The 24,601-nt window shown below is 40.6% G+C and overlaps 1 protein-coding gene across 33 annotated transcripts in view; it reads right to left on the bottom strand.

Moving 5' to 3' along the window:
* Kcnma1 (potassium calcium-activated channel subfamily M alpha 1) overlaps positions 1–24,601 on the bottom strand; it is a 675,048-nt gene that overhangs the window by 31,694 nt on the left and 618,753 nt on the right. For 18 of the 33 annotated variants that reach the window (XM_090346647.1, XM_090346634.1, XM_090346659.1 and 15 more), the window contains one exon: positions 931–1,044. In XM_090346647.1, coding sequence (XP_090202773.1) covers positions 931–1,044 — 114 coding nt within the window. Of the gene's footprint in view, positions 1–37; positions 119–930; positions 1,045–24,601 lie in introns of all 33 variants that reach the window. The other 15 variants (XM_090346640.1, XM_090346639.1, XM_090346630.1 and 12 more) reach the window with 1 other exon arrangement.

Genomic DNA, 24,601 nt, shown 5'->3' on the forward strand with positions numbered 1-24,601 from the left:
AGGAGATACTGATACCAAGGAAAGCAGCGCTTCTTACCCAGTTCAGTTATCATTAGAATGTGCGTCCCACTGTGTTTTTCCTGATTGACTGATACCAAAGGCAACTTGCCCGGTTTAGCTAATTGGATAGGGCATTTCAGGGTTAGGGATAAGGGAGTGGAGGAAAGTACAGAAAAAGAAAAGAGTGAGGGAACAACAGAGAAAGCATTCTAAAGTAAAAGGACCCAGGACCACAGCAATTTAGCTGGTATTTGTCTGTCTTGTGGGGAAAGGACCACTCTGCTTTGCTCTAGTAAATGGATTCCATAGCCTACCCTCAAAATCCCCTCCCCTCCCCTCTCTCTCTCCAGAGTAAATGGCTTTTGGCTGAAAAATTCAACTAGGAAAAACTAAATGAAGAGTTTCACACATCAGCCCAGTGCTGTAATCTCCTTCTTAAAACAGGTTTGGCTTTGACACGAGGCTTAGTATATCATCAGAGGGTTCCAATTGTAGGAGCCATCAAGACATCCCACTCAAAAGGCTTGCCTCTGATAAAACAAAAAAAAAAAGTCCCCAGAAAGAATCGCTGAACCGAACCTTTCCTTCATTCTCCCCACTTTCCCAAATGCATGCATGCCCCGATTTCAAAGCCATCGTTTTATGCTCCTTGAAAACACAGGCCAGTATGAAGGAAACCATCTATTCATCTCAGAGGAGTGATAGATCAGTTTTTCCTTCAAATAGTCAGCTATATTTCTACCCATACCTTCTTTCCAACCCTTTCCAGAACAAACTGTGCTGTGCCCTAAGAAGCTAGAAAGGACTAGAAACTAACCCACATCCTCATACCCTGTCTGATCTGGGAGGACAAAATAAAGACTATATCTATTCTTTATATATGGGGTGTGGTTGTGGGTGTGTGTGCCCAGAGCTGACAGTGATTCCTACCGAGTTCCGTGATGATGGGGATGTTGACCCCGGTTGTGATGGACGGCTGACGCAACATCCCGTGCACTGGGCTGTTATCTGGAGAGGATCTGTCCATTCCTGGAGGTGTGAATCCTAATGGGAATGGAAGAGAGGAGAGAGAAGAAAAAATCAGAGAAATACAAAACCCCCGCCCCTGCAAAATGTAGCTTATGTGTTATTTATAGGTCAATAATTAGCACTTCAGGCAGAAACTCTGATGAGTTATTTTTTTTCAGATAACAAAGAAAATCAGTGTAGGTTCAATCCACCGTGATAGTTCCCTAAACCTCTAGACTATGCCAAGGATTAGTGCAGCTGATAGACTTTGATACCCATCCCCTTCCACAATAGTACAGGAAGACTGACTTCTGTGACCCCTTGAAGCCAGATAGGACCACACAGCCCATGAGAAGTGAACAGAAAAATGGGAAATCACTTCTGATACAAGGATACCACTTGCTGTCTTCCTTTTCCCAGGCTACAGAAACTGTGGGACACAGGTTGCCATGGAAATGAAGACTGGACAGCAACCCTGGAGAGTTACCCAGACCCACAAAGCATTTGGTCTGAATGAGAAAGAAAATCATATTGCTTTAAGCCACTGAGATATGTTTGTTTTTGTCATTACCACTGCATAACCTAACTCACTCTGGCTGTTAGCTTAAACCAATTGATTGGTTATCCTCCTGCCAGTGAATGCCTGGGGCCTGGCATTTGACAGAGTTCAGGCTGTTGGGATGTGAGAGGGGAATCTGAATCACTCAAGAAGAGATTCTCTGGTCTGCATATTTCTGCAGTATAAAGATTTGTGATGGTCACCATCAATACAAAAACACCAGCCCCAGACAAAATGGAATGATCCTGGCTGAACTGAGGGATGTAAAAAAAATCCTTCTCAAGATTTCTTCCTCCTTCCCTTCCTCTCCTTCCTCCTCCTCCTTCTCCTTCTTTTCTTCCTCCTTCTTCTTTGGTGGTGCTGGGGCTTGAACTGAGGGTCTCATGCATGGTAGACAGGTACTTTACCACATGAGCCATACCCAGCCCTCTTCTGTTTTTCTTTTTTTCCTAGACTGGTCTGAACCAAGGTATTTCTATTTATACCACCTCTGTAGCTTGGTTGACGGGTGGGGACCATCACAATTGTCTTGTACTATAAAAATGAGGAACCCCCTAACTTTTTTCCTGGGTTTGTCTGAAAATGGGATCCACCATAGTTCTGCCTCCTGAGAGGGTGAGCCACAGCGTCCAGTAGGATTTCTTAATAGATAAGATTTTAGATGAGGGAGGCGGGCAACTGGTAGCTCATACCTGTAATCTTAGCTGCCCAGAAGGCTGAGATCTGAGGATCACAACTTTAAGACATCCCAAGTAAGGAAGCCTGTGAGAATTTTATCACCAACTAAACAGCAAAATGACAGAAATGAAGCTGTAGATCAAGCAGTAAAGTTCTCACTTTGAACAAAAATAGTTAAGGGACAGTGACCCCAGTACTAGAACAAGAAAAGGCTTAACACACACACACACACACACACACACACACACACACACACCTTTCAGTTCAGTTTTAATGAGAGTAATGATATATCATCACAGCCAAGCCCAGTAAATGCTTCCTTATGATATATATATATATATATATGTAGACATATACCAATATGAGAAACATACTGGTTTCATATGTTCATTGGGTGAAAATTCTAATTTCCAAGTGAAGCAAGCATAGGACAAGTGGATGTGCAGCTGCTGGCTCCGTGCTGTCTGTGGAGTAACCTGCCCGCCAGCCCCAAGCTCCCAGGACAGCACCTGCTTTCTTCCCTTCACCCTTGGTAAATTGCCAGATGGGATCTCAGCAAACCAGAGTCTTGCAGGCATGAAGTCACTCGATAAAGTTTCCAAGGACAGAACTTCAAATAGATGATGTGACCAGATTTGACTCACTCCCCACTAATATGACAAGATGGGGTTGAATCTGGCATTTGGAGTGTACGTGAATCAGGAACGAAATGGCAGGTACTCAATAATTGCCTGTTGTTTCGGAAGTATATAATGCATGAAATGCCAGAAAAATATATAAGGGCTTTTTTTATTATTGTTTTCTGCTCTCCTGAGTATAAATTTCCTATCAAGTGCCAAACTTTTTTTTTTCAGGAAGAAAAGTAGTTTTCCATAGTACCTTTCCATGACTGCACCTCACATTGCCCTTCATGTCGATTCACTGTGAACAGGGTAAGTCAATTTGAATGGCATTATAATGCCCATCTTCCTCAACTTTGGGACGTATGTGCTTTCAAGCCAAGCCCATAACTACAAACACACATTTTAAATGCTAGCTGTTTTCTTCCTCTAGAATAGAAAGGGGGGAAACTAAACTGTTTTCATCAGAAGTTTCATTCAAGAGCATGAAAAACTGCATATGACAGCTGTGCAGATTCAGTGGATGTGACGTTTTTGAATTTCTTCAACTTGACAAGTAAACACCTTAAATCGGTAATGCTATATGCATAATACATGGACTGTATTTTGACATCCATCATCAAATGCTGACTTGAGAAAATATGGGTTTGTACGTCAAGGAATAGCACCCATAAAGCAGGGAGAAATGCAGGTCACACGGTATTAGGAAAACTGTATTTCATTACGGGACTTGCAACCAGCCAAGGCATCCTTTTATTTTATCTTATTTAAAGATTCCATTTTCAGCTGTGAAAAAAAGACTCAATTCCTTTGCATGAAACCTTCATTTAGAAATGACATGCTTGCTTCAGAGGCCTCTTTCCATTGGCTTTCATATTCCATTTTCCCCTTCAGTCACCAAGGCTGGTTCCATTAGCATTTGCAACTGACAAACTATAAGGTGTCCACAAAGATATCCTTCCATTGAAGATGTGTTTCTCCTCTATGTGCGACCCCACAAACAGCATGCTTTTTTATTATTACAAAACCTCCGCAATAATAATACCTCCTTTTTGTTTGTTTGTGTTGCTACTAAAGCTTGAAATCAAGACCTTGCTCTTATACTTCTGGTTGCTTGCTGGTCAATTGGAGATAAGAATCTCACAGAATTTCCTGCTAGGCATGGCTTCAAACTGCAATCTTCAGAGCCCAGCATACTTTAAAAATTTAACATCAAGCTAGGCACCAGGGGGCTCACGCCTAGAATCCTAGCTACATAGGAAGCTGAGAGCTAAGGATCCGATCAAAGTCTGTGAAACTCTTAGCTCCAATTAATCACACACAGACAAAGCCAAAAATGGATCTGTGGCTCAAGTGCTAAATAGCTCAAGGACAGTGCCTCAGATATGTGAGTTCAATCTTAGGACTGGTTCTCTCTCTCTCTCTCTCTCTCTCTCTCTCTCTCTCTCTCTCTCTCTCTCTCTCTCTCTCTCTCTCTTTCTCTCTCTCTCTCTCTCTCACACACACACACACACACACACACACACACACACACACACACAAATGAGCTCCACTTCTTAGCTTTAAGCATTTCATAGACCCTATCCTGTTTTTTTCATCTACAAACCTTAATGTCTGCTATGTTAGGATAGTTAGAAAGCTAAGCTGGAAAGTACAATGCTAGGTATGAAGCAAGTACTCAAAACTGTTGATTATCAATGGCAATGTTTTACAAAGCAAATATTTGTGGAAAAGTTCACTACTCATAACCCTTCCATAAAGACAAAGAATGGAAGAAGGCTTTACAAGATTTTTTAAAAGAACGTTCACAGAAAATATACTGGAACATTAATAAAAAGCCAAGAAATATTGTACATATATTTCACTAAAAATAATCAGATTAGCCCTGCAATTAAAATTCAACTTGAAATATCTAAGAAAGGGTGAATATAGACATAGGGAAGGCTGGGATTTGCTTTAGGTATATAGAAAACTGGTAACCAGTTTTTATGAAAAAAGCTTCTTAATTCACAGAGCCCTTCTGTTTTTCCAGACTGAATCTCCTGCTTCTTTAATTACAGCAATACCACACATACTCCTATCAGATTCAGCTAAACAAAGCAGCTCTGTCTAGGGTTCCTTTGGTGAGACTGGTTATTCCCAAGGCTTGGCAAAGCTGTGCCTCATTAAGGTAGCTAGGGAAAGGTTAGGATGGCTTGGAACTAAAGAGTCTAGCATAAATACTTGACCTATTCCTAAAGAAAAAAAAAAGACATTGTAAGTAACGAGATTTAAAAAAAAACAAACAGTTTAATTGTTTAGGATCCATGCTCCCATACATACGTGACATCGAAGAGACACTACATGATTGCAAGTAAAGAAGGACCACGGGCCAGGCAGGCTGTAGCAGTGACAATGACAAAAGGGGGTCCAGGACAGTGCACTCAACGATGATTTAGAAAAGAAGGGGTCAATGTCCTGGTTTCCTATGAATCTCAAATCAAAGTCAGGCATACTCTACAGCTAGACTGGTGAAGGGAACTGGGAATGAAGAAGGGGACTTGCATAGAACCTGAAAGAAATACAGTCAGTAGCACTCAGCAATTCTTTTGGCAGTACTAGGGTAAGGGTTGACCTCAAAGGCTTCATTCCTGCTATGGAGGTGCTCTACCATGGAGTCATGCCTCTAGCCTAACAGTCAACATTTATTGAGTGCTAATGATGTCCTCAACTCTGACCACTTGATATATTCAGTTCTGCAAACTATCCTAAGGAGACACTTAGACGATGAGGTGAAGTGAAACAGAGGAGATAAGCAACTTGCCCCAAAGTGAAGCTCTCAGTTTTAACCTAGCACACTAGACACATTGTCTCCTCTAAGCCACCAGGCCATATTGTTTTTTCTTAGGCCAGTCTGGGATAAAGGTTTCTCTTTTTTGACAACCATGTTTCTTCCTCTTCACAGCATTATGGATTGAAGTGACTATTTATCTCTCCATTTTGTACAGAGCTAAGTAAGAGTCACAGCTGTTGCCAGGTGCCAGTGGCTTATGCCTCAGCTCATGAGCTGCCATCTGAAGACGGGTTAAAAGCTAGCTTGGGCAAGAATATCTATAAGACTCTTTTCTCTGCTTAGCTACCCCCCCCCCAAAAGCCAGAAATGGAGCTGTGGCTCAAGTGGTAGAACTCTAGCCTTGAGCCAAAAAAAGCTCAGAGGCAGTGCCCAAGCTCTAAGTCCAAGCCCCAAGACAGACACTGAAAAACAAGATTCAGAGTATTCATACAACTTGGCTAAGCATAGCCAATTGGCACTAGACAGATTTGGTTGACATAGCCAGGCAGTATCTCTCTCAGAGTCACTGCCTGCCATTTCATTTCCTAATCCAGGGATGGTCTTTCCTTTTTAGGTACCAACTCTGGCAGGCGATTTCAAGGCCTAGGCAAAGTTGCTTTATTATTATTATTATTATTATTATTATTGTTATTGTTTTCATGTTTAAACAATAGCAGATAACAACTGGGACCCACTGTAGTTATGCTTAACTTGCTTTGATACAGCAAAATGTACAACTCAGTACATATAATAAATGCTTTATTACAGTACTTTTCCATAGGGGAAACACAAAGTACTTTCTAAATCTTCCCTAGTTAAATCCTCAAGCCTTTCCAGGGAGAGAGGGAAATGGAAATTCTTATCTATCACCTCCCCTAGACTAAATGGAAAAATGAAGGTAAGTGCTTTCTCCAACCCCGTAGATTTAACATAAAGGAATTGGTTCAAGTGGTGAGCCAAATTATCTTTTATTGTGTGCATATAAATGATGGTTAGAAATCCATATGCTACGTTAAACTAGGGAAATAAATTAGGCCCAGCCATCTAGGTTTGCTGAGACAGGTATTCAATATGAAGTTGTAAAAGCGAAAGATCACTGTTAAAAATGATCTATAAAGACATGTTAAAATCAAGAGAAACATCTCATATTACATCATCTAGGAGATGAATTAAATTTGCTGTTAAGTCCAGGAAAAAAAAAATAAAAAAAGAATCCCAAAGACAAATGCCAGATGAAGTAAAGATCAATAAAAATATTTTGATAAGTAAATGCAACAATGCTATTTAACACATGATTGGCAACTGCTAGAACATAAATTATCCAAATTTTCCATTGCAGGTTATGGGAAAATTATGCAGATTAGAACTTGATTAGGCTTATATCATGAGACTCAATTTGGACTTTTAATCTATTAAGCTCCAATAAATGAGGCATCTGAATAGCTCCCCTGAGCCACTCCAGTAATAGCCACAGCAGTCATTTTTGCAGTATGTATTCCAACAAATTCTTCAGCAGCTCAAGTAAAGAAAATTCCACGTAGAGAAGCACAATTGCCTTCTCGCTTAGACGAGGGGGAAAATCTATGCACACAATGTTGATATAGGAAAGCAGTTTTTTGGAAAAGACTGTAAGGAAAATTCAGTTAAGAAAAACAAAATCTCAAACTGGGTGCCAGTGATTCATGCCTGTTTTGCTAACTACTTAAGAAGCTAAGACCAGGCAGATTGTGGTTCAAAGCCAGCCAGGGCAGAAAAATCACAGAATGCCTTGTATGTCTATAGTTAGGCTTAGTGGTAAATATCTGTCATACTATCTACCTAGGGGGCTGAGATTAGGAAAGTCACAGTTCAAGCCAAATAGGCAGAAAGGTTTTTGCGTTTCCACCTCATCAGAAAGAAGCTGGTATGGTGGTGCACATTTACTGTCCCAACAACGATGGAGAGTCTCTTAAATAGGTGCACTGCAGACTAGGTATATGTTGGCCAGGAAGCAAGACCCTGTCTTGAAAATAAACAGTGCGCAAAAAGGATGAAGGTATGGCTTAGTGGTGAAACACCTGCTTAAGCAAGTGGTGCATCTTAACTTCAAATCTCCAGACTGCAAAAACAAAAAAGAGCCTCAGGTTATTCTGTGAATTTTTTGACAGTAGTTTCAGTGGCTTCCCACCAATGTGGAGTCCAGAATAAGGAAAGCTAGATAATGGACTAGACCATAGTTATAGTCAAGCAAAAAATAATTACCAATGCTACTTTAATGGACCACTTTCCACTTGGAAGCCTAAGGTAGCCAAAGCCCCTAAACAGGACACCAGAAGTCAATTCAAGGAAGACAGAGGGGTCTCCTACACATTTTGTCTGTGTGGATATCTGTTTTATGCCAAATAACCCGTACTTGCTATAAAGGCTGAAGCTGGTATTTTTCTCTGACCAGAGAATAAAGACAGAGCTTGGAAACCATGTAAACAGACAGTTCAGTGAAACCTAAGCTACACCATCCACCAGTGGTGACTCTCCATTCTATGCTGGAGATGCAGGGGTTTGGGAGCCTTCTAATCAGACACTGACTTTACAGAGAAGAAACTGAAGCTTAGAGCTGAGAAGTTATGGGTTCCTCAGTCATAAACTTACAGTGGCAAAACAGAATAGTTGCTACCAGTGACTATTCACTTGTACCTGTTTTACAGTGGTGGTGGATGGGAGACAACTTTGTCCAGATTCTAGACAAGAGTTGGATTTCCCAGACCCAGAAAGATAGTCCTCCATCATCCTGGCTGTCTTCCTCAACCTGGGTCCAATCCTAGATCCCTAAGGATTATAAGTAAAAGGTATTCAAAAGACTGTGGTCGCATCTAAGGCAAATCCATTGAGAAATGAAGAGTATGCAGATGGCAGACCTCTAACACCCTGAAGGTAGAGGGATCCCAATTGGGTGACTCTTTTCATCCTTCTATGTAGCCTGCAACCAAAAACACCAGCTGGCACAGTTCTTCTGATGTTGATAACAGTTCATGAGAATCAGATTTTCTAGCAAAAACTAGTGATTGCTTTCCTATTCAAGGTTTATCTCTCACTGTGACTAGTGACCATTGATGGGATTGGGAGAGTTCTGCTGTCCCCATTTATTTCTATTTACAACAAATGACACTAGTGTCTATCTGTCTGTCTGTCTATCTATCTATCTATCTATCTATCTATCTATCTATCTATCATCTATCTATTTGGAAATACTTAGTTCTGAATTCTGGGCTCTCTCTACTTGCTTGGCTTGCTTGCTCACAGCTGGTTCTCAACCACGTGTCCCATTCTACAGCAAGAATTTTTGCTAGTTATTTTTGAGATAAAGTCTCAACTCTTCTACCTGGGCAGATCTCAATGTCCTGAGTTGTAACTAGGATGAAAGGTATGAGCTGGTACCCAGGTAAAAATTACATTTTTAATGATACATTTTTGTAGAGCTTGTAGTTGATTATTGCATTGGAGAGCTGGCTGTACCCATCGAATAATACATCCCTTTCAGAGTTTGCATTCTGGATTCAAACCAAATCAGAGCAAATGAATCCAACCAATCAAACAAAACTTCACCATCTCGATTTTTCCATTAAGATTTCTAATATATATTGAGTACTTAGACAAATAGTACACATGAAACAAATACATTTCTAAGAGTCATCTTCCCAAGCAGACAATCTCTTTCCTTAAAGACTGTATGGTCTAATATTTGTCTCTCAGAGGATGTGGCTGATGGATGGAAAAAAGAGGAAAAAAATGAATAAAAGCCAATTTTATCTCAAACACAACTATAACTGTAGATTTGAAAAGACCTAATGTTCACTAGGTTTATTGTCTCCATTTGTCCAAGAGCTTGTTCCTCAAAATTTCTCAACTTATTTTTGGTTCATCTTAATTCATCTTATAACTAAAATGAAGACATACTTTGTCAATATGAGTCAAACAACTTAAAAATTTTCCTAGGACTATCAAACTCAAAATATGTGGACAACCATAATTTCCTTATCTTAATGACTGGACTGTAATGTCTTTTATAATTACTAAATGACAATGTTAAACTGACAAAAGTTCTCAATATCAATTTTTAGGAGACAGATTGTGGTAAAATTGTGTATTCACTAAAAATACTACAGAAATTGAATATGCATGTGTGTGTGTGTGTCTGTGTGTGTGTGTGTGTGTGTGTGTGTGTGTGTGTGCACCAGTATGGCGGACTTGAACTCAGATCTTGAGTAATAGCTCTAATTTATTTTGCTCAAGGCTGGTGCTCTACCACTTGAGCCACAAGTTCTACATCCAACTTTTTTTGTGATAGTTAATTGGAGATAAGAGTCTCATGAACATTCCTTCCTCAGATGGCTTCAAAGTATGATTCTCAGATCTCATCCTTCTATGTGGATAGGTCTCTAGATGTAAACCACCAGTGCTTGGCTTAAATTGAATGTCCTTTCTTTGTGAAATAATTTTACAAACTATTTTTATTTGTGAAACCCTGCTATCTCAGGGTTTGTATGACTTCTCCATGTTGGCAACGCTGGTTGACCTGGTAGTGAATGGACCTTCTGGATCGACAGGATCAGCAAGAGACTAAAAATTCTAGGGAGAAACTGACCAGTTCAAAGAAGCTCAGGGGGAGTTTTCAAGACTCTCAACCTCCCAACATTTTACAAGAACCAGTCAAACATGTGACAACCAAAACCATGATATAAAGCCCTCTTTGTCTACAAGGAGCCCACGAAAAGCCACATATTCTATGTTGGGTTTCAATATGGACAACAAATGATAACTTTATGATTCTCCCACCTCACTTACCTACTTTACACTCATTCTCCCCTTTTTTCTCCTGCCTCTCCATCATCTCCTTCAGGGAGCCTACCTTGATTACCTGTGCTTAGTTACTTATGTGGTTATCTTCATCTGCATTGTCTCAATCCCTTTATTCACTGCATAAAACAATGCAAATGATAATCATGCACTCTTACCTGCTAATAAAGTTGAAATGATTTTTCACTATCATTTCTTGATTTTAGTTCATCTATTTGATTCCTTGACTCAATATGAGATTCTGTTGTATATTTCTTAACATTATGCATTTATTCTTTAATTCCCATTTGGGATTACTCCTTCTTGCTGCCACTATGGAAGGGCCAAAGACTTCAGGCAGTAACACAGGATATTCGTTTACATACTGGCTCACATTTCTAGTAAACTAGGGGATTGCTCTGCCAGGGGACATGCAGACATATACACAAGGCAAGATAGTGATATGACGTGGGTACCAATAAAATACAGAAGTCCCCCCTTGTGCTGCCAAGACTCTATAGCATTTTGTTTCCATTACATCAGTTTTTCCCCCTCCTCGTTTGGTGGGCATTAATCAAAGAAATGCAAAGAGCTCATTAAAGTGATAGATTGACTGAAAATGGAACCACCTTTTCATTATAAACAGTTCCTTTCTGCTCTCAGTGCTATGGGCTTTGTTTTTCAGCATTTGTCATGTAGTTCAAATGTCCTTTTACATTTAAAAACACCAACTGTCAAATGGGTACCAGTTGTTTGGTTTCCTGTGAGCCAGTGGCCAAAGTAGCAAAACCCAGAGCTACAAAATCACAAAGAGACTAAAACGTCCCTATCTTAAGTGCACCGAAAATTAAGTAGCTGTAAAAGATAGATTTGTTACATGATCCAAGACATGCTACACAATTCAGAAAATCCACATCTCATCTCTTAAGGACTTTTAGCCAGCTGTCTCTGGATGATTCTAGCAATGAAATACCCAGCCTAAAATAGTGGCTGAGGTAAATAGTGGCTGAGGTTCCAGGCATCTGATGATGCTTGAAGAGAATTAATTTGAACATTTTTTTAGCATGGGAGAATTTTCTGCATATATGTATATCTTACTAGTAAATATATAAAGAACTTGGATCATGAATCTTGGAGGCGGGCATGCGCTCATATGTGCACAAACATCCTCACCAGAGGACAGTGTGATTTGGCACTAGTTTGATTCTGGTGAACCCTGTTCACATTATGCTCACTAGTCTTTAAGCACAACCTCAAATGAATCATCCTTTCACAGGGAAGAACTTGAGCCCTGGAATAGGACTGACTGAACCAGTCTTCATGAATCCAACCTCTTTCAATCTCTCTGATCTAGGAAAATTTATTGAGAATTCTGCTTCAGTTTCTTCATCTGCAGGTGGAAAAAGAATATGGTAGGAAAGTGAAATGAGTTAAAAAATAGTACAAGGAATTGCTTACAGCACTGCCTGGAATAGAGTAAGCACTTTATCAGTATTAACTCAGGATTCATCAACAAAAGGATGTAGAGCAAACAGTGGAAATCAAAGACATAGAGTTTAGCTCACATCAGCCCCCATCTCACACATATGAGTACATATAGGGATTGATTGTGTAACCCACACTTGGTTTTCCTATTTACAAAATGAAGCCAAGACCATGTACCCAAATTTCTTCTAATTATGTGCATCATATACAATATTGGAGTCCTGATAGTTCTATATTTGGCTTATCAATATTCAGTAGTGACTTCTGAGTCCTTCATGGATTTGTTTAAGGAAGATTCAGTATTCTGTCAACAAACACAAGGATACATGTATTGAAGAGAACCAAAAAACCTTCACATCACAACTCCAAGCATGATATCTTCCTTCCCATGGGGCATGACCTACATAAACCACCATGCCCCCTCTGTCCACTGCACTGACACACAAAACAGATTTGTTTGCTGCTGTGTGGTTATAGTCACGAACACTGTTCTGATCCTGTTTGTTTATCTGTGAAATGGGAATGACTCTAAGACCTCTTTCAGTCCTGAAGTGTACCTTTTGAAGATCCCATGTATTAAAAATTAGCTGTCCCTGAAGAAGCTAAGCACAGGAAAATGAGTCTGTCTTTGGATACCTTCACAAGCTGTAACGCAGAGCCTGCCTTATCCCTGAGCCTAGGAGAATGTAACTTCAGTGCTCAAGCCAATGAGAAGAATGTACTTTCTCCAAAGTTGCTATAATGGCCAAAAAGGCCATAAATAACCATTTATTAAACAAACAGTATGGGCTAAAGGAAGAGAAAGCGCCACAATTAGGCCCCTGAGGCCAACAAGCACAGTACATAACAGTAGGATTCTCTCCTAACCCTGACCATCTATTACCAGTTGTTTCATTTTTGTGAAGCTACCTTCATAATCAAGATGCTATTGCAGCCATTGTGGGCTTTAGAACTATTTTTAATTTTAATTTAAAGAGCAATTAAAGAAAGACAATGGTTATGCAGGATAATAAAGTAAGTGATTAGCAACATGCAAATGACAAAGGCTTAATGATAATATGGTTGAAGTCTCCAAAGGGCTTGTTGAGAGAGAGCCCTTTCTACATGGGGTTGTTCAGCTAATGTGTCTCAACCCACAATTACAACATTGCTGACACCATTAGCCAGTGAAACAACATCACTTGGAGAAATCCTTGTTGTCTCATTAAAATGGAAAGGGTCAGGTAATTTACCAGCGTTGTATGTCTAGTTTTGTTGTTGGTAATTAGCAAACATTACCCAGCATGGACTCCCACTGGGAGCCAGAGAAACTTTGTGAAATATTAAAGAGGAAAGTCTTTATATTTCACTGGGAAATTGAAAAGGGATGCAGTCATATTCTACCTGTCACTCCCTCGCATACAAGAAAAGGCAAAAGCCTATGCAGAATGCATTGAGAAGCCACTGGCCTTATTAACAGCCTAATCATCATGTTCTCATCATGGCAAACAGTATCCTCATCCCTGTTTCTCGAAAGGATTCAGAGAGGGGTGGGTTGACAAATGGAAAACTTCATTTTTATCGTCTTACTTAGAGTGTTGGAATCTATCCCTTAGAAACAGAGGAAAAGAACTATTAAATCTCCCATTTGTCCAGGCACCACGCATGGCTCACACCTGTAATCCTAACCACTTAGCTACCCAGAAGGCTAAGATTTGAAGATCACAGTTTGAAGCCAGCTTGGGCAGGAAAGTCCAGGAAACTCTTTTTTTGTGTGTCCTTGGTCTCAAACTCGCCCTGGGTTCTCTTCCTGAGCTCCTTCTGGCTCAAGGCTAGCACTCTACCACTTGCACCATGGTGCCTCTTCTGGCTTTTTCTGTGACTAACTGGAGATAAGAATCTAGTGGACTTAATTTTGCACAGGCTGACTTGGAACCACAATCCTTAGGTCTCAGCCTTCTTAGTAGCTAGGATTACAAGCGTGATCCCACAAGGACCTGGCTTTCTTGAGGCTCTTATTTCCAATTAACCGGCAAAAAGCAGTTAGTAAAATTATGGTTCAAGCAGTAAAAGGCCAACCTTAAACACACACACACACACACACACACACACACACACACACACACACACACACACACACACACACAACAAAACAGCTAAGGGATAGGAGGCCCAAGGTCCTGAGTTCAAGTCCCAGTGCCAGGATGAAAATAAATATAGCCTTCTGTTGGAGACACTATATGAATTAAATAAGCACTAAAACTGTTTCTTCAAAACATTATTTGTGTGGATATTTTTAAATGTAGAGATTGAGAAAAATCTCTCCCAGGGCCTGGACTTCTGGCCTCTCTGCTTCCTAATGGAATCTTTCATAAGCTGGAACCTCCCTGTTGTCAGGGAGCAGAATGGCATCTTATTCTTTAAATGGAACTTTTGGAACATAAAACACATTCCAATAAATGTGACCAGAAAATTATGAATTCATTAAACGACTTTGGTATCTTGTGCTATATATAATATTTATATTCCAACTCCTATAAAATATGCTTTAATATCTTTAGGCAACGATAAGGACTTAAAATATTTATAAAATGGCTAAAGATAAAGTATGGCCCTCTTATTCCTCCATACAGATGATGTAAGGCATGCAATCAAAGACAATAACACTCTCTGCCCATTCGTCATCTTAAAGGAGCCGATCAACCCACCATCCCTCGTGTGCCATCTACATAAGAGTTGTTGCCGACACAAGCGACTCCAGAGGAGTTTGTGCCTTAAAAACTACCTAGAGTGCTATACTTCACAGAAAACAGGGCTTTCTGAAAATGGAGACAAAACAATAAATTTACAGGCAAAAACAGTTCCAAAAGGGGCTTCAAAATGCTGCTGTATTTATCTCTGGGACACGTGGGATGGAAGACATTTTGATTTAATATTTCATAATGTAGAGGCAATTGCTTCCTTGCATGGTGAAGAATTTAACACTCATCGAAAAGAGTTCCCTTTTTTAAAAAATAAGTTCCTTAGGATCTTAAATGAAAATGAATATGTAAAGAAGGCCTATCTGCACCATAGTAAAGGCTTCCTTTGCAAATATGAACACTCCCCAAAATACCAATAAAAAGAAAGCTACAGTGAATGTAATCAACCTGGAGGCCTATAAAAGGAGGTTTCACTTGGGTTTAGGGTATCTCACACCTGCTGTTCAATCCTAACTACTCAGGAGGCTGAGATCTAAGGATCATGGTTTGAAGCGAGCCTGGGAAGGAAAGTTCATGAGACTCTCCAGTTAACCGCCAAAAAGCTGCAAGCAGAGATATGTGCAAGTATCTTTTAGCACAACACTTGAGGGACAGCACCCAAACCCTGAGTTCAAGCCCTAAGACTGGTTCAAAGGTTTATAGATTAAATGTGAAACCTCAGTCCTGATATTCTCATTTGTTACCTTTCTTGCTTGCCTTTAGACCTGTAGTCTGATGGATTTTCAGAATTCTTCCATTTCCTATGCTGATTAGTTATTCAAAGAAGCACTTGTGCCGATCTACACTGATGGCGCAAGTGGACAACTTCCTTTAGCTGGTTTTCCTTGATTTCTTTGGATCAGGATGTAGAAGGCTAGGAACTATGGATAAGTCTGTGAATCAATGTTCAAGTTTCATTATACTCTATTTCCATAACATCTATTATATGCCATTGAAACTTCCTAGCAATCTCCCTTTACAAGGTTTGTATGTCTGTGGAGAGATCAGCTTTAGTGAACCATCAAAGTGATGATGGTTACATTACATGAAGATGATTCTCTATGAAACACAAGATATTAGGGCCCATGCTTCTCAACATGGGCTCCATGAAATTTGCAGAAAGATGAATGGACTTAAAAAGATACCATGCTAAGTGACATAAGTCAGTGGTAGCATGACAAATACTGGATCACCTCCTATATATGTGGAATCTAACACAGTCAGATTGATAGAAGTAGAGAGCAACACAGTGATTGCTGGAGACTGAGGGGAACGGGTACCATGTTGACCCATGTATACAATCTTTTAGTGACAAGATGAGTAGATTCTGGGATCTAGCCTACAGCATGATGATTACAGTTAATAATATTGTCTAGGGTAGTTGAAGTTTTCCATCAAATACCCCCTTTTATTTATAGCTATAGAAGGTGGTAGGTAGGCTAATTCATTTGACTACAGGATGTTCAATTTCACAATGAATATGTATATATATTTATATATTTAACAGCACTATATATAGAGTGGGGGGATGATAAAAAGAGGCAAAAGAGTTAACTAGGGCTACCCAAAGCAGCATGCTAGCAGCAATTCTGCAATGGTGTCTCTCTGCAGAACATTGGAGCTTCTGCCATAACCAGTCACTATTGGGTAACACTATAAGAGATCTTTCATCATGGAGCTGCCCCAAGCCTTACCTCTGCTTCCTGAAGAAGCTCCACTGCATGGCACCATGCTTCCCATCCATTTACTCACAGCTGCCATATGTGGTAGAAAGGCTAAACCCTGCAGATTAGCTAATTAAAATAAAAGAATAATTTTGGGGACACTTAACACTAATATATGGATTGCAGAAAGCTCTGCATCTCATCTGACTCTGAGAGCAACCCAGTGACCCAGGTGCTATTAGTAATCTCAGTGTGAACAAGGAAGCAAGGAGAAGGCAAATAATCCATGTGGGCCTACTAAGTGGCAGAGCTAGCATTCAAACCCAAGCTATCCACCATGTGCCATGATTAAACCAGACTACAAATCTAAAATTACTATCTCTAAAGCCCTTGATGACTCGTTTTTCTTGATAGAAATTTCTGCTACCATAATCTTGTATATTCACAGGATCATTTCTAAGGGTTTTGTTTGGTTTTTTGTTTGTTTGTTTTGGTGGAGTGGCTTTAGCCCAGCTACATATGATGGACAGAAGAAGGATGTAAGTCTGATCCCTTGACCCTGCATGACAGTACCATCAGTAGGGCATCCACTTTTTTGATCTGCCATCCAAAACCAGACTAGCCAAGCCTATCTTCTGAGTCCCTCTCATCCCAGTCTTCTGTTGAAACATTCCTACACAGCCAGGGAGTGTGCAGGATCCAACCAACACTATATAGACCAGAAAGTAGAGATGTGGTCTGTCCTTTGTTGAACTTTGGAGATCTTCATCCCATAGTCTCTTCAGGCCTTAGGCTGGCACTATATAATTGTACATCCAATGAGGCCAGACCAAAAGGCTGTGGGTCAGGAGCTGTGAGCAAAGGTTACAGGAATGGGACAATTTGTATTTAGAGAAGGCTTGACTGTCTGACCAAATTACCTACAGACAAATTCCATGTTAATACCAAACAATTTTAACCCTTGCCCAGTCTCTAGGTGCATGTATATTTTAAAAGGTATGGCTATATGTCATCTCCTTTGTATGCTAAAAGAGTAGGGAACAGGAGTAAATCCTACAGTCATTCACTTGCTAAATCTCTATTAAGTGTCTCTTAAAGCTGAGACCCTGGACTAAACATGTAGATATATTTCTATAGTGAGTACGGATAGGAAGAGCAGCCAATAGAACACACAATTCTTTTGTGAGAAATTCATATTAATAGCAGATTCCTCTACAAACACATCTTCAGACTCATCTACATCTTCAGCTTTTTGGCAGCACTATTAGTAGACACATAAGTTGCCCTTTGTGAAATAAATACACATCATCTTTTCTGCTCAGGGGTGACACTCACCCAGCTTCTCTCTTCCAAATGCCTGTTAGCCCCTTGACCTAGACTTACAATCATCACCTACTTTTAAATTCAAGTCTACTGTGACTGAGGACTCTCCTCTGAGAGTGGATAGCCCAAAATTGTATCTGCCATCTCCTGATATAGCCCATGGCACCATCCACATGGCACTTCAAGTATCTGGTAGGAAGATCTTTACTAGGGATATGCAGCAAATGCTTACTGACTAATATACTGTCTTAGAATTTGAGGAAATAATTTTCTGCCAAAACACTTCATAAAATATAATTGAAGCATTTAAGGATCATTTATATCTTTAAATACTCTATAAATCCAGAACTAAAGTCATTTAAAAATCAGTTGTCTTCTTCTGGGGGACACTTAGGAGGAAAAAAAGCAACAAGAGTTTGAGGATGTCACATGAGCTTTTGCCTATAAAAGGATGGGTAGAGACAAAAATGTACTGGATGGTTGGCTGGGCTCATTTGCTAGCCTGAGGCATGCATGTTATTTCCACAGCATGTGGATTAAATCTATGCCTCAGAAAGTTACAAATGGCTCATATTATGAACTTTACAAGGTGCCCTGGAATGCGCCAAGTCCTATATTATTAAATATGTGCATCCAAATTATGCCATACAACTTATTTTATACGTCTGTCACTTCTGCCTATGGATCCAATTAGCTCCATGATGGGAGAGCCTGTGCAAAGAGAAGTCCTTGGCTTCATGCAAAAACTACAGAAAGCATATTGATGCTCAGGAAGAGGATGCTGAAGCCATCCTTATCCAAAATTTTATCATGGAACACAGGAAGTCCATGGAATGATAGGACTTCCTTTGATTATGCAACTCTGCATGGTTTCCACAGGACCATTTCTCTGGACATTTTCTAAGCCTACTATCTTGCCTAAAATATTAAGTTTTGAGGGACAACTGGATCTGTTTACTACCATCTTTCATTTTCATCTCATTTTCTGTGCATATTTTCAGACACATCCACCTGGAGAAAGAAACAAGTAGATAACCCTGGAAATGCTCTGCATGTTTCTTGACAGAAGAAAGCAATAGTTGGGCCTCAAATATTCTGTCCTTTTCCAGACATCTTTAAAATTCTATATGCAATCTGCATTAAGAGAGAAGCCAGGTGATACTGGCTCCTTCCTGTAATTCTAACTTCAGAATGCTGAGATTCGAGGACTGCAGCTCGAAACCAGTCTGGGCAGAAAAGACCAGGAGACTCTTAAACAACATTAACAACAACAACAGCAATGAAAGAGAAACAGAGTGCCATCCAGGCCCTAAGTTCTAACCCTACTGCCAGAATACACACACACACACACACACACACACACACACACACACACACACACACACACACGAGGGGAAAAAAACAAAAACTTAATCGTACAGCCTTGAAGAGGCTAAATATAATGCTACCTGCCCCCTGACCCCAACTCCTCCAACAGTTAAGATTCCAAGCAAACTTCAGCCCTGTGGGTACAAGGATTGTGTGGATGTGAAGTGGGTACACCTTATGTGTTTTCCTTCCCTTGAAGGTATATGTGCTCAGAAATGCACCCCACAATGAATATATACAGATGTGGGACCTGTCTCAGCAGAATACAGGAACCTCTGTCTTTCCTGGAACAGGACTGATGTCCTGAGTAAAGCATAGGTTTGGAATCAAATCATTTGGGAATCTATTCCATGTGCTCTTGACTAACTATGAGCCTTTGAAAAAGGTGGTTGATTTGCCCGAGCCTCTGTTCGTCATCCATGAGAATGAGAGAACAACTTCTGTCCAAACAGGTCATCAGGAAGATTAGATGAGATCTATTTTAAAGTATAATTATTTGTTCTTTTTAAAGGCACAAACCAGGCACACTCCTTCGGAAGAGACAGTTAACACGTGAGAGTCTGATGTTAATAAGGTGCTGAGTTCGGTCCATCTACGCATTACTCCATATCTGTTTCTTATCTGCGAGGCTGAGACATCCCCTCCCTGCAGTGGTCCCTGGCTGGGCACAGTATGAATGGGACTAAATATAATCTGTGTGCAAGTGAAAGGAGAAGAGGGTTTCATCCCTGATGACAACCTGCATGTCTGGGAGTCACAAAAGCCCTCTGTGGTTCTCAATCTCTTGTGTTGGTATTTATCTCTTGTTATTTCTTGTTTCTTTCATTAGGAATTGATTATAAAATGCCAGTGTTAGGAGTAGGATCTCACATGTGATGAAATATGCTGCCAAGGAAAATATCTCTTAAGGTGAAGTTGTTGGAAGAAGAGAAAAACAGCTGTGAATGTTGCTTTGCTGAAATACATTTGCCAAGATTCATCTTGTGATTGTCCACAGAAGAATTGCCACAAGGTAGACCCCTTTTCTGGACTTGAGACCTGCTCAGAGCCCTAAGCCAGATTTTTTTCTTTATTGTTTAGTAAGCTCTTTTAATGAAATGTACTACTCTTATTATAGAGGACTCAAAATAAGATCTAAATCACAAACCAATAAAAGAAAATTATTGGGCTGGGTATCTAAAGTTACTACCTAGAGGCTACTCTAGTGTGGTATTTATAAATCTCTAAAACAGTTAAGTATAATTGTCTTTCTGGTTTTTGGGATGGAAGCCAACTTTGCAGTTTCAGTTACAATGGAAGGAAAAGATTTTAACACTGAGCTTTGTCCTTTTGGTGGGTATAAAGAGAAATGGCTTCTCCTCCCCCACTGCCGTTTCAGAATCAGGAGAGAATGTGGTGGTAATGAAATGTTATAGGGGAGCAGAAGGCTTCAGGAAAGGAGGATGTATGGGAGGTGTTATGTATAGGTCTGTCTGCAGGGGAGAGGGACCATGGCAGAGTGTGGGATGTGGGGCCTGGAGAGGTGGGAAAGGGACAAAAGTGGGAGGAGCAGGTGTTGAAGAGTGGCATGGGAGTTGGGGATGGGGTGGTCTGTCACTGTAATGGAAAAGCCAGATGTACAGCTGCTCACCCAGTGTTGGCCCTTCTGTATCTTCAGACACAAAGACAAAGCTCCATTCAGGAAGGATGTGAACGCTTCCACTAAAAGACCCATGACCCGAATCCTGTCAAATACCAGAGTTCTCCTTCTGGAGCAACAAAGCAGATCATATAAAATGCAGATCCTGGTATAATAAAAAATATTTTTAAAAATCAAGACATACCTGAGACTCTCAGTTATAAAGGACTACAGAACTCATCTCATCCTGTCTCCCTCCCATCCCGAAGAGCCTGGCAATAACTTTCTTCTGGCAAATGGATGGGACGCTCGGTGTATTTTGAGGCTATTCATTCTGGTCTGGAAATGTCTTCCTTATGTTGAATGATGATCTGGTTTTCTTTTACCATTAGCCATTGGTCCTGGTATTCGTCCAAGCCAGTAAGTGACAGAGACTGCTATTCTGAACTACTTGGGGTAAATGAGGTGAGCAGGGACTATCTCATTGTTTCCTTCACAGCGTTCTTCAGTTTGTCTACTTTTCCCCTTCAAATCTTCCTAGCTTTTGACATATGCCTCAAACTAACCACAGTGAAACGATCCCTCCTCAAAACAAATCACACACATTTCATCAACAAGATCTACCCAGCCTGTCTTCAGCAATCATGTGAAAATTAGTGCTCAGAGGGCCTCACTGAATTCCATCCCATGCTTCTTTTCCTCAGTGTCAGTTGAGGAAAAGTCCTTGAGAACCCTGCTGTTTGTTAGCTACGCATTTAGAGATCCGAAATCACGTCATTTCACCCAAAGCTGAAACCAAAGTCACATTTTATTCTCTGAAACCATGAACAATACCTCAGACTTTTAGAGAGGGTGGACCCTATGTGCCCAATTAGCACTCTATCTCCAAGGGCTGCTTCCGTGAATCTAAAGAAAAATGTCATACCCTGCTAGAGACTTTTAACCTATGCTGAAATACAGACAAAGGAGGCACCTGTTTATGCCAGGGCATTCATATTTTGTGTAACTATAGCTTCAGGTAACAACTCTGTGTGTGTGTGTGTGTGTGTGTGTGTGTGTGTGTGTGTGTGTGTGTGTGTGTGTGCCTATAAGATTATCTTTTTTTAATTGGTGGCTATAAAGAGGCACAGAATATAGAAAACTCAATGTGGAGAAGGCAAGGAAAGGCAGGCAGTACACAGGTACATGGATTTTGATATCTCTGCTCCTCCTCTGGGATGCCAGCCAACAGGTCTTGGCCTTTACAAACAGTCCCCTCTTCCTCCCAGTTCTGAGCTGGTTCACAGACTCTGATCTCAAGCTCCTCCTTTAATGTGCTCTGTCCTCTTTAGTGCATGAAAATGGCCCAGGCCACTGGTGGTGCCTTCTGCTGGGCTTCAGACTCCACGTTTACTCATCTGCATTTTCTTGGAAACTCTGAGGAAATGAGCCACACCAAAGCAAACTTTGCCCAAACTGCCTTCTTTCAGTCCATCTGTCCATTCTGCATGCCTTTTCTTACAGGTGGGCCAGTCTGTTCTTCACTGAGATTAAGTTCACATCCTGTTTCTTGTGATCTGTTTTACCACTGCAGAGTCTCATGCTATAATCTCTCATTCCCTTTTGGGTTCAAGGTTTCCTTCTCTTTCTTCTGGATAACCCCAGCTCCAAGTCAACATCTCTGAATCCTCTGTTTTCTCTTTCTGTGTACTGCAATGTTCTGACGGCCAGATCAATCTCCCTTAAGCACAGGTCCAGTACTACCACTCTAGTGCCTCAAGCCTTCTGTGGCTCCTCAGGGTCAATGGCATTACCCATAGCTCCTTAACTTGTAAACTCATAAAATTATTTGCAGTTACCTAATTCAGAAAAGATTTCTTTAATACCTGACTCATCCTTTACTTTCCTATCTCTCTGCTGTCACATATTCTTTGTATTGCAACCAAACTACTTATTCATGTCTCTCTAATACACCTCCATGTGCTTCCACCTCCTCGAGTCTGTTCTCTCTGAGTCACACCAGCTCTTTGTCTCCACCTGCTACAACTCCATGCATATTTTTCAAAGCATCTCTCTCAAACTCATCTCCTACACTTATCACCCTGAAACACGTGACGAACACATCCAGTTGGATAGATAATAACTCCATCCTCCCTCCTTTTTCCCCCCTGTAGTTAAATCATTTCAAGTCCTAGGAATGCTGATGAGAATTTTAAAAAATATGGAAGGAAGAGGCTGGATCATCAGGTCAAGCTAAGAGAATTGTCCTGAGGAAGCAACAGCATGAAGAATGGCCTGAATCCACAGACTCCAAGGCAAGAAAAGCCCAGTTAGATCATGCCTTGACCACTCTAGGCCTCGGTTTCCTCATCTGGACAATAGAAACAGTAACCTCCTTCCCTCTCAGAACTTTCAGAACCACTTAGAGCAGCCTCCACATCCCTGACTGTGAGAGAAAATCATCTAGGAAATAGAGAACTCTTGATGTCAGGTACACTTCACATTATCCAAAACATAACCACTCAGTGCAACCTAGGTGCCAATGGTTTTTAAAGGATCTCATGTGAGTACCACATGCAGCCAGAGACTGAAGCCATGACTGAGGAAATGCGACTCCCTCCCCTCCCCACCTTCCCTCCCTTTCCTTCTCTTCCCCCTTGTCAGTACTGAGGGCTTGAACTCAGAGAGTCAAGCTTTCTAGAAAGCACTCTACCACTTGGGTCACACCCCCAATCCTTGGCTTTAAATTTGTTGGTTTTTTTTACATGAAGATCTCATGCTAACTTTTCCCTAACTTATTTTAAACCTTTTATCTCCTTATCCTGAATGTCTGGGAACACAGGCATGAACTAGCATGCCAATTTGATTCTGACAGAGTCTTCCTAACTTTTGTTTTGGTTGTCATCCTTCATTCTAGCCTTCCCTGAACCACTGCAATACTTTTTTACACAGTCTGTGCCTCTGTCTCTTCCTTTCTTTAGCCATGCTCTTTTTTTCCCCTGTCTATTATCATGGTTTTCGAAGTTAATCTATAAATCTTTAATGACTCTCCTAAATCCAAATAGAAGGGCATCAAATCTATGCTCTAGGCTTGATCTATCCAGTATGGTAGCCACTAGCCATGCGCTGCAGCTTAAATACATTAAAGAAATACATTAAAATTAAAGAAATAGTAAATTCCTTATCTCCTAATTTCAAGTATCCATTAGCCACATACTTTCGCCCCACTCATAGCTGTCCTCTCATTTTAGATGCCTTCTGAAGACTTCAGAAGAGAAAATGAAGGCCTCTGTATTCCTCTATGCAAACCTGGCTCCTATCCCCCTGTATTGTCATGGTTGATGAGGCTGTCTACTCTTCAGCACCATGGAGAGGCTGAATCAGAGGTACCTTGGCCTTTGTGGTAACAATGTATGTGGAGACACCCCTTTCTACCTATTCCATTCCTTCAAGAGTTACCCCTTACTGGAAGATGCAAGAGAAAGCTCTTAGATGCTCATTTTACATCTTGCTATTTGAAAAGAAAAGAAGAATGAAAAACTCCATCCCATGTTGTCTTTATTCAGGTACTGACCCCCGAGGCTCTCCAACAATGGAGCTTTCCTCTGCTCACCCTCCCTTCCGAGATCAGACACACTCCTTGTCTTTTAGAACCACAGGGAACAGTCTGGCAAGAGCCACTGTTGTACCAGCTGATTTAAATTGAAATGTTTTCCCCAGATAAATGTGTGCTAAATAATACACCAGCTCTCCAGCCAAAGGGAAGTGACAGGCAGTCTGTAAATAAAGGCACTTAGTTGCTGGTAAAGAGCTGTAAAGTGGTTCTGAGCTGATGTTTGCTGACCAGCAAGAAGCAGCTTCACCTGCTTTATATAATTGTCACTGCAGTTTTGCCTGCTGTATATTAAAACTGCATCTCATAGACCCAAATGTCACATCCGATGTGCCATCCAGC

Source organism: Megascapheus bottae, chromosome 15 (genome assembly GCF_031878675.1).
Source record: "Megascapheus bottae isolate mThoBot1 chromosome 15, mThoBot2.hap1, whole genome shotgun sequence".
Lineage (NCBI taxonomy): Eukaryota > Metazoa > Chordata > Mammalia > Rodentia > Geomyidae > Megascapheus > Megascapheus bottae.